Source organism: Pagrus major, chromosome 8, assembly GCF_040436345.1.
Source record: "Pagrus major chromosome 8, Pma_NU_1.0".
In the NCBI taxonomy this organism is placed as follows: domain Eukaryota; kingdom Metazoa; phylum Chordata; class Actinopteri; order Spariformes; family Sparidae; genus Pagrus; species Pagrus major.
Window position 1 is genome coordinate 24376337 of NC_133222.1, and position 11467 is coordinate 24387803.

An 11467-nucleotide genomic window follows, 5' to 3' on the forward strand; every position below is an offset into this window, starting at 1 on the left:
AGAATTATGAAGTATACTCTATCATTATATACATTTTCGACTGTATGCTTCCAAGGGATCAACCAATGCATTTTTTCAGGATGTTACTGATACCGATTATTAGTAATCGAGGAGATGGATAAGCAATATTTGGAACCGATATACATTTGTAGTAAAAATAAAAATCTGTGTGACAAAATTTAGAATAACCAGTGATGGACTCTAACTACAATTTACTCAAGTGCTGTACTTATGTACACTTTTGAGGTACTTTACTAACTACTTTACTAACTTCAGTAACTAGTTACTTGGTGGAGTTTATTCAGTGTTAATGGGCTGATACTTGTGATGTGTTACCAATCGGATAGTGTTGTGGGCAGGACATGAAGTGAGACCACAGAGTGGTGACCACAGACAGAGGGAGGATTCTGCATCAGAGCAACTGTAGTACATTTTCTTGGCAATTTGAGGCAAAACACAGATACAGATACATATCGGAAAAATGCTTAATATTGGCTCTGAGAATTTGGCCAGGTCAATACTTGTTCTATCCCTAGTGCTTAGGTTCAATTCATTAATGATGCTGGGCATAAAATCCATACTTGAGCAGGTTTTAGGAATCCCATCACTAACTTACACACCTGTGATCTATAGATCTCAAATTTACTTAATAGACAGCACCTGCCTTGTAATTTCCCCTTATATAATACAACACAGATGAGGAGTTCAGCCAGGAATAGCCATGGACCAAAAGAGGAACTCAAACAGTTTGAAAGATGATAGCAGTGATGGTAGAGGAGACAGAAGCAAGGAAACACATATTATTCAGTGGACTGAATAATGAAGTGTTGTGTTTGTCTAAAATGAGCCCAGAAGTTATTTATGGTGTTGGGTTAGTCTGTCCCTGTGACTCAGTGTTTCTATGTCTCTCTCTCTCTCTCTGTAGGCAGTGGTGGTGATACCAGAGATCCAGCCAGCTGTAACAGGAAGTTCCCCCCCACAGCCAGACATCTCATTTTGCCTCAGAGACTCCTCCTCCTCATCTTCAAACTCTGCCCACATAGTCACAGAGGTGCCCAACACATCCAGATGCCAAGCAGAGAGTGACAGGTAGTGTTTAATGTGGTGCATTTTTCTCTACATTCTCCTTGGTAACATTTTTGTTTGTTGACTGATTTCTTCTATAATTTGCCCATAAAAACAACAATGTGTTTCACATGGTTGGTGCACTGTGTGCTCCATCAAAGCTTAGATGAACTGATACAGTATACAAACTGATTTACAGGGAAGAAGAAAAGGGGACAGTCACTGTGTTGACAAAACCTGACAGTGAGGAAGAGGACGCAGGGAAATGGTCTTCAACAGTAGACGGGGTGGTGACCAACAGCCAAAGCTCACGTAGCTACTCACGCTCTCTGAGCCACATTAGTGAAAGCAGTGCTGATGGCATCATGTTGATGGACAGGTCAGCCGGCGAATCAGGAGAGGTGATGTCTTTGGCCTCTGGGCTCTCTATCAATGACATTGAAATGGAGATGCCCAGCAGAACTCCTGAGCCGCCCAGCTCTGCCGCCACAGACACTGACCTGTCACCAAGGAGGCTCGCTGACGTAGAAGCTGATGATGTCACTGATCAACATCAAAATGGGAAGAAACAAGATACATCGAGCCCTGTTCTCACATCCACCTCTCACAGGACTGAAGGAGTGGACCCTAACTCTCCATCACACCTAAACACATTCAACACACTCCCAGAGGGTGGGGATGTGATGTATGTAGCCCGCCGCGTGTCGGTGGAGGAGGATTTGTCAGGTCAAGGAGCAGATTGTCTGTCCAGAGAGGATGATGGTGTGGTGGACAGTGGGCTGGAAGACGCCTCGGGAGCTGTAGTTTCTTCTCTGGATGATTATAGAGGACAGTTCCCTGAGTTACAACTACTGGAACAAGAGCTGAAGCTGCTGCAGGTCACACTGAAGGTGAGGATAGAGCATGTGTGAGAAATGAGAAAAGTTGGTAGTAGCCACAAACTGTACTCAAATAAAAGTAAAGTGTTTAAGTAAAGTAAAAGTGGTCATCAAAATGACTTCACTAACGAGTAACTTGAAAAGTAAAAGAAGAAAATACAGGTACACTGCAGATGTATTTGATGTGGATCTGACTGATATAATTTCAACAACAACAGATGGTCCTCCTCAGGTAAAGAAGCGATTTAAGGTCAGCTTGTGATGTGATGAAATGTCATGCCCTCATCTCCTGATGAGATCATCTTCTACATATACATCAGGATGTTAACCCCAGTCTGTCTGGGTGATAACTTCATTGTGATAGTGTGATACCTCATTTTCATGTGAATATTACATCAATATAATATTCTTTTCAATACACAAATTAAAAAACACATTTAAGAGATCTTTATCAAAACGTGTGTTTATGTAAAAAAAAATTGTTATCGAATTTAGTATCAGTATTGCTACAACACGCAGATATTGGTTGGCCTATTATAATTGCACTCTGCACCACGCATCTTTCATTCAGAGAGCCGCCATTTCTTTTTTTAAGTTAGACTTGAGTGCTACCTTAAATACACACCGCTTGACATATACATGAACATAAACAAATATTTTTTATCTACCCTGTCAGTGACAATACACAGCAGGTGTACACTGCTATCTGACTGTGTTGTTTGACATTAAGGTGGAACCAGGTTTGTGTAGTCTAATGCTGACTGTGTGTTCTCCTGTTGTGTAACTGTGTGTGAGTGTGAGCATAGTGCTTAGCATGTGTGGAAACACACGTGTATATACTGTATGTATCTGTACTGTGTGCATCTTAAGACATACCTTACTATGTGCCTATGGTCTGACTATAAATCTCTGTGTCTGTGTGTCTGTTTGTCTGTGTCTGTGTCTGTGTCTGTGTCTGTGTCTGTGTCTGTGCGGTGTGTGTGTGTGTGTGTGTGTGTGTGTGTGTGTGTGTGTGTGTGTGTGTGTGTGTGTGTGTGTGTGTGTGTGTGTGTGTGTGTGTGTGTGTGTGTGTGTGTGTGTGTGTGTGTGTGTGTGTAGGGTGGTAAGCACAGCCGTTCACCCAGCATGGTCAGCCTCACAGTGGAAACAGCTCTGGGCAGCTTTGATTTCCTCAACACGTCTGACTGGGAGGAGGAGGAGGAGAAGGGCGACAAGAGGAGCAGAAATGGAAGGTCAGTCCTGACAAATGGACTGTTAATGAACATTGTTATTGCCATCCACTAGGGCCATCTAGTGGAGCTGTGTTTTACCACTGCAGCACAGACACACTGTTCTGTTGATTAAACTGGTATCTGTGAGAGCATGTGAACAAGACAGGCTGAAAAACTTCTTAAGTGTTCATAACTCCCTCACACAGCAACATTGAAATATGAAGGAAGGAATTTAACGAGCTTCAACAGCTTCACATGGAGCTGACAGCCTGTCCGCTTCTCTCAGAGTATGGCATGCTAGTATCAGGAATCCTGAAGTTTTTTTTCCCGATACATTGAAACATGACTTCGTGAGAATTTATTTTCTTGGCTCTATTGTTGTTGTTGTTGTTTATAGTATCATATCAGACCTGGTATCAGCAGGTGTATGTCATAGAAATTCTTATTTTTTAGCTAAAAACTTGGCTGATAGCAAGTATAAATCTAATGAATGCAGTGCTCTTTGTTTCTTTATACCTCACTGTATGAAATGGACTGGGATCATTATGTGTAATGACATGAGGCTGGAACAACACGTCGCTGTAACCTGTAACTAGAGACAGTCATACACCAGCAGCCTTTTTAAGCTTTTGCAGATTTTTATTAGATTTATTATTATTAGAAAGTTGTTCATTTGAAATGTTATAATGACCCCAGCGAAGACACTGGATTACAAACTCAAAGGATCTTTTCAATAAGGTTAGTGATCTAGATTCTCATTCACTTTATTATATCAGTTCATCACCAGTAGTGACACCATGAAGTCATGTCATTTTATTTGACCAATTTTTGATGGGTGATTTGTTCATTCACCAAAGTTGATTTATTGGCCTAAACATCCAATAATATTTAAGTCCAGACCAAAGTGATGGGCTGACTGACTGATCAAAAGACAGACTGACAGATGGATAATGCCATCCCTAGAGACAGGCTGCTAATATGGCTAAAAACAAGTTAATAAGGTTTTGGTATACATTATGGGTTAGTGGTAGGACTAGACTTAACCTAAGCTTGTGATTAATGGTCCACAGTAATTCACACATCAAACATATATGAAAGGAAAGCTGAAAGGGACAGTTCACCCTTAAATAAAAAATACATATTTTTCTCTTTCCTGTGGTGCTATTTATCTATCTAGATTGTTGATGATAGTTGCTGAGTTATGGTGAATGCAGAGATGTCTGCCCTCTCTCCAATATAATGGAACTAGATGGCACTCCGCTTGTGGTGCTCGAAGTGCCAAAAAACTGTGCCTTTAACAAGAAAAGTCATGAATAGAGGTAAGGGTAATACTAACTTCAACTCTCTGTTTGAGACTTGGAGCTGCTGCCCTCAGGACACAGCTACAGACTGCTCAGTGCCAGCAGCAATTCATAAAAACATCCCCTCTTTGTGTGTGCAGTAATATTCACTTTTATATTGTGTCATCCCTTGTGTCTGTAGTTGCCATGCTGCAAGCCTAATTTATGTTTGAGGTTCACAGAAGAACTAATGAAGTGAATTGAATTGACTTGTATGAGCCTTCAAATGTTCTGTCTATTTGACCCCTGACAGTGTTAATGTAAGCCTCCCATCACACTGTGGATGTCACTGTAAACTCCTCTTGTATGTGTGTAGGTCTCTGCAGGACAGAGGCTGGGACAGCCCCTCCTCCCCCACCTCCCCCCTCACCACAGGCTGCACTACTCTAGACTGCACCCTGGTGGTCCACTTGAAGAACTGCAGCACACAGCTGTTGGTAGGAGAGTTGCAACACTTGTTAACACACTGATCTCAACTCATGTCTTTACTCAGATAGAAGTGTCTAACTGCCATAGCTCAGATGTGTATGTATGACTCTATTACCTTGAATTCCGTCCGTGAATCTTCCAGCTTCTTAGAGATTCATGCTACGCCAATTTGTTATGGATATAAGCAGCACCATACAGACGAATAGAGGATCTATCACACACTCATCTTCACAGTTCAACAGTATGGAGTTGTTCTTAAAGGAACAGTTCACCCAGAAATGAAAAGTCTGAAGTCGTTCTTAAAGGAATAGTTAAATATTTTAAGTTTCTGTGCTGATGGAAAGTCAGGTGAAGTTTCGTAGTCCACAAAACATTTCTGGAGCTTCACAGCAAAACAGAGTTGCAGCATTCTCCTCAACAACTGAAGTAGCCTGGGACTTTTTTTAGAATGTAATACACAATCTAAAAAAAACGGCAAAATGACTCCATACAGCTCCTCCCTGGAAGCCCCAAGATCCCAAATTTATTTGAAAAGATGTTATTTAAAAGGTTTTTCCTGTCTGAAGTGGGTACACAAGCTTGATTGCACGTTTAGGGTCTAAATAAAATCTATTATAATTAATTTGGGATCTCGGGGCTTGCGTTGACCTGGATTGCGCTTTACAAGCTGTATTTTTCCCTGTTGTTTTTTACATAACAAGTCTCCAGCTACTTCAGTTGTTTAGGAGAATGCTGTAATGCTGTTTTACTGTGAAGCTCCAGAAATGTTTTGTGGACTACGGAACTTTACCTGACTTTCCATCATCATTGGGGGAGGAAATGATGACTGAATTTTCATTTTCTATTAATAATGATCACTACTACTTATTCAAAAGAAAGGTTAAATGTTTTTAAATTATTATTAATTGAAGCTATTTGTTTTTAACCTGTAGAAATCATAAATCGATGTAATAAACTCTTTGAAAAGTAGCATTAGCAGTTCTAGTTGTTAGTAATAATGTTTGCAGTAGCAGCTGTAGCAGTTTTGTCATTTGTAAATCTGATTATAGTTGTTACACCAAATCTGTGTAAAGCCAAAGCCAAAAAAAGTAGGGTGAGCTCTTTAATAAACATACTGTACATCCATGTTATTAGGGGTAAACCCAGACAACCAAATAAGTTTTAGTTTGAATTATTTGTCGTTTTGTTAAAGCTGTTCCTCTGAAGATGGCTGTATAGGAATGCACCTGTTTTGTGTGAAGTGATACATGGCTTTATGTCTGCAGCGTCTGGGTACGTTTGGTCCCCTGCGCTGTGGAGAGATGTACGCTATGGACAGACTGCTGAGAGAGGCTCGAGTTCTCGAACTCATCCGACGCACCACCAAGGACAACCCAAGACGGCCGAGACAGCCTGCTGAAGGTAAGCTCGTGTTGGTCTGGGCCTCTACTGTGTGCTTGTCTGAACTTTATATGCATCACTGCCATATGCACAGCCAGTAGTGACTTTCCACTGACAGGAAGTGACTAATTAAAACATTAATACCTCCTTGAGTCCTTGATGTGTGTCCAATGACAGTTCTCCAGAAGCTGATGAAGTGTTGCTCTGTGTTCAGTGACCTACACAAATGAACCAGCTAGAGATCAAACTCAGACCAGGGAGTGCAACAGGCTACCTGATGGAGAGGGCCCAGTGAAAACTACCTACAGTAAAATACACAGGGCATGCTGCTTGCTTTTGTATCTATGTACTGTACATGTGACCCACATAGAGATCAAATTCAGTTATCATTAATTTGACTACATTATCAGCCATAGTTTAACCGTGTTTATCACCACTGAACATAGGCTGTATGATCCAGAACTGCAGTCAGAAGAAACAAACCTACAGAGCATACAGAACATACTTCCACCAAGCCAGGATTGAGTAAAAGCTGAGAAACTAGCTTTTTCTATGCTTTAATTGATCTTTGAGTTGAGATTATTTTCTCCATGCTCAAGACTAAAAAAAAATACTTAAAATTCATCAAGACGAAAATAAAGGGATGGAGAATAACTCTTTCTTCCCTTCCTCTTTTGTTACTCTGACCTGTCATATCTCCGTCACAGTGATACCACAGCTGGGCCTGTGCCTGGGTGCTGTGTCGCTATGGCAACAGTGTGTGGGGCAGGGCAGTGTATACAGTGTCTATGCTGACAACCTTCTGGTTACACTGTCTACAGTCTACTCCAGCATACTGCCTGAGAGGGTCATCCAAATGGCTGACACAGGTACAACAACGTCTGTGCATGTACATTCCATGTTTTTTTACTGTGAGTGTCATGTTAACATCTGTATTTATGTTTGTCCAGTGTTCTTGTGTCTGGCCGAGCGAATGCTGGATCAGAAGTTACCACGACGAGGCAGCAACAGAGACAGGGTGACAGTGACTATCTTCCAGTTGTGGACTTACTTGGAGGCCAATGGCATCAGTGACATGGAGACTCATGTCACTGAGCTGGCAGAAGAAGGTATCACACACACACACACACACACACACACACACACACACACACACACACACATAAAGCTAAATGAATGCACAAAACCCTCTGACAATAATCAGTGATAACATGCCTCCAACAGTGTGGTTGGTGCAGAGCCTGGCATCATGTGACCAGGATGTGATTGTCCATGCTCTGCGGCGTCCTGCAGAGTGCAGCCTGAGGAGAGAAGGGCTTCACGCTGTGGCCAAATTACTGAAAGACCCACGAGGCAAAGTGTCAGCCTCTGCCAGCTCAGTACTGAGAAGCCTGGCTGCCCAGCCCAGACAGAGAGAGCAGGTAAGAGGACACTGTGTGTGTGTACAGTATGTTTTGGACACTCACAACTGTTTTTTATTCCTAAATTGTCTCTCCAGTTGTACAGTTTAATATTAAAATTCTATTTTATATAATTCTTTAGATTTTTATGGCAATTGAATTAGTTTTTGCCCAACGACAAATCTCCCAGCAAGTTGATGATATTTGAATATTCCTGTGAAGAAAGATTGGCTGACTTTTAACCAGAGATGTTGACAAGTCGAGTCACTGTTTTGATGACTTGCAACTTGTAACTCATTTGAAGTTTTTTTAATTTTGTTTTTCTTGTCTGGCTTTCAGTATTTCACTCTTGACATGTGATGGGGAGGGAATATTTTTTTGATTGAGAAGAAATTAAGAAATAAATACATTATTTGTTTTTTGTTTCATTACATTTACTTAACTGAATATCAATAATTATAATACAAATTCAATTCATTGTCATACTCTTTGAACAGTTTAGATACACTGACCAATAATATCATTATTAGACAGGTACTAACACCTTGTCTTTTTTCTTTATAAGACTTTTATTTATAGACTGGATACTGCAGGGGAGACTGCAGCATCTTGGAGGGGAAAAGTGACTTGGTGTATCAGTGACATTAAACACTGTATATGTTCTCCTGCTTAGGCTTTGGTCAGCTGTTTGGAGCTGCTGGAAGACGAGAATGTGGACACCAGAGTCTGTGGATGCAAGGCCTTAGCTTGTCTCAAGGTACAACCATGTTCAGAGTTTGTGCTCTTATTTAATGCAGTTCCACCCTGTCAGAATACTGTCAGTATAATATGTTAGAGCGACATTGATTCAGGTAAATTTAAAAAAATAAAGTAAGTGTACTTTGTAATACAAGATGTACTGACCACTGTTCTATCTGTTGTCATTCCAGGCTAAAGAAAGTATTGACCAGTTAGTGTATCTTTGTCGGACAGACAAGGAGGAAGTCCGCGATGCTGCCAAACAGGCCCTACTAGTGCTTGGTAATGACCCCCATCATATTAGTGAGAATGACAGCAATTTGACAGTTTCCTGGGTAAACTGTAGCTATAAGAAGCAGATAACATAGGTAGAGGTAGTTGTGATTAACTTACTGCATGGATATAAAGAGATGGAAGTTTTGTAGTCAACAAAATATTTCTGGAGCTTCACAGCAAAACAGCGTCCACTAAGCAACTGAAGTACTGTAGCTGGGGATTTATTGTATAACAGAAAAAAACAACAGGAAAAAAAAATTAAAATGGCTCCATACAGCTTGTCTAATCAAAGTCTCCCAAATTGATTGGAAAATGTGTTATTTGCACCCTGGGCGCATGCTCGAGCTGGTGCACCCAATACACACGGGGGGTGTGCTTATGCTTTTAGCTTAGCAGCTACAGTGAAGTAGTGGTTAAATTAGAAGGCGCTTGTCTTGATATGTATTAATGTAACTGCACATAATGTACTTGCTGCATTCTATACTGTATATTCACTCAAACTGTTGCTTTTCTGTATTTTTTCATCCATAAATGTTATTTTTTATTCCATTCATTCATATATTTGTGGCATAAGACAATACCTAAGGCAGAAATAAGAAATAAGAAATAATCTTTCTTGTTTTCTGCCTCTTTGTCAAACACAAACGTTACAAATGACCATTAATGCATTCATTCATTTTTTTCCATCTTTGTGTTGTTCTTCCATTAATTGTGTGAGGCAGGCGAGGAGGGGAAGATGGCCCACAGGCACGTGGAGACGTCTCAGGACAGCATACCAAGACTCTTTGCGCCAGGAAGCATGGCCAGCACAGCTTTCTAACACTACAGACACACACACAATCACACACACACACACACATTGGGTGGGAACAACAGCAGAAAATTAGCAACACAATATGAATGTTGTGTATGGTCACAATGTATGCAGTTTTTCAAATCCATTACTACCACAAAAACAGACAAAGACAAACATATTCTGTGATACACAGTATATACACTGTCAGAGAAGTTGCCATGATACTCACATCAAGGACAGCAATTCTACTTTCTACACCCATTTTAAGTTATTAAGCTACAACACACCCTGTTTATCAACCTGTGCTAACTACTCTGAGAAAACCAGTTGGACTGTTAAGAAGCCGGGATTAATGTATAATGTGAGCAAGCTTTAACCAATGATGGGTAGAGGGAGAAGCAGAAGGATGAAATCGACACTGAAGGAAGAGGATGCGGAGGAGTTAAAGGACCAGGAAGAACATGTCTGCGTTGCCTGTGTCATATTCAGCTCAAATTACTGGTCAAACTCTTTGCTATTGCAGTCCTGTCCAATGTAAGTAAGTTGATTAGCAATAGTCTAAAAAGCTACTTAAAGTCACTTTGTTAGATTATTTCCATATCATAGCCAACTAAGTGCACAAAAATCTGCAGAATGATGTTTCTTACTCTGACTCTGTGTTCTGACTGGTAACATAGTACACATATATAAATTAGTTACAGCAAAATGCTATCCCTACCGTTATATAAAACTTTTCCTAATGATACTGCTGTGTCCGTTTTGGCGTCAAATGCGTTTTTGTACCATCCGGCTCCATATGGACAGCTCACTCTGTCATGTGCCTGAAAAAACTCAACATTTATGTCAGTAAATGACTTTTTACAGTTAGTTTACACTTTATAATGACCATCATGAATAAATCTTTAATTTATAGTTAATTGAACTTTAGTTAATTGTTATTTCACTGTTGAAAATGGATGAATGTAAATTAAATGCTTTATAAACCATGTATTAGGAATATAAGTTGTAACTTTATAGCGATCATCCAAATAATATTTATTGATGAACTTCAGTTTTTAGTCACCATTTGCAAAGTATTATGAGCATCAGTTATAACAAGACAATTGCTTCATTTATAAAGCATTTGATTGTTTGTTATAATATCTATTAACTATTTAAATTACAATTAATTTACCATTTATCAATGATGGTTCTTATAAAGTGTTACCCAGCTCTGCCTTTACTATAGCCACTGGTCTACTTTTGATGATGACTATGGTTACATGCCTGTAGTACTTGCACCAGGGCTGTAGTCATGACCAGTGAAGACGCGTCCAGGTCTGAGTGATTCTGAGACTGATTCAAAGATCAGTCCAAATTAAACTAAATCATGATCGAAGCCAAAAAATAAACCAGTTCCCATGCAAAATCCTTCATATTATTGTCTCACTGTTTTTGTAAATCTGCCTAAATGTTTTAGTATTTGCAAATCATGATATGTAATTACTACTCTTAGAAAAAAATCAAATAGTATAAGAACAAAAGACCAGACTAAGGACTGTGTCCAGATTCAAGTCCTCTTGCCAGTGAGCAGTGCACTTCAGAGTGAGCTGAATCTATTAACTTATTAAAGAGGAAAAAGTATTTGTTTGCTCTCACAATTACTGAGCTTATTGGTATGAATTTTCTTTTTCATTGCAGGGACTACCAGCAGATTATTGATATGGTGAACTCATTAGTGACAGTTCTCTGAGGTTTTGGTTTAAATGGTAGGTTTGGACTTGTCAAATCTGTCTTATTTGACTTATTACTACAGTTGTCTGCTATAATCATTGTTCCTTTGTTGGAGATACATGACTGCACTGAAACTGTAGAGAAACTACAGTACATGTAGTTTGTACAGTGTGTTGTCTATAGCTAAAGGCAACATTATTGCTATCTGCTTTGAATGGCTAGTAAAAAACATGCAGTCACA

General features: G+C 39.8%; 1 protein-coding gene across 1 annotated transcript in view; it reads left to right on the top strand.

Annotated features, from left to right (window-relative positions):
• Positions 1–11467, top strand: part of ripor1 (RHO family interacting cell polarization regulator 1) — a 60107-nt gene extending 48640 nt beyond the window's left edge. Inside the window, exons 14-24 of the mRNA XM_073471581.1 lie at positions 926–1089; positions 1265–1955; positions 3042–3175; positions 4811–4931; positions 6189–6324; positions 7011–7172; positions 7254–7412; positions 7528–7724; positions 8377–8460; positions 8633–8723; positions 9440–11467. Of these exons, the coding sequence (XP_073327682.1) occupies positions 926–1089; positions 1265–1955; positions 3042–3175; positions 4811–4931; positions 6189–6324; positions 7011–7172; positions 7254–7412; positions 7528–7724; positions 8377–8460; positions 8633–8723; positions 9440–9537 (2037 nt within the window). The 3' untranslated portion in view covers positions 9538–11467. The remainder of the gene's footprint in view (positions 1–925; positions 1090–1264; positions 1956–3041; positions 3176–4810; positions 4932–6188; positions 6325–7010; positions 7173–7253; positions 7413–7527; positions 7725–8376; positions 8461–8632; positions 8724–9439) is intronic.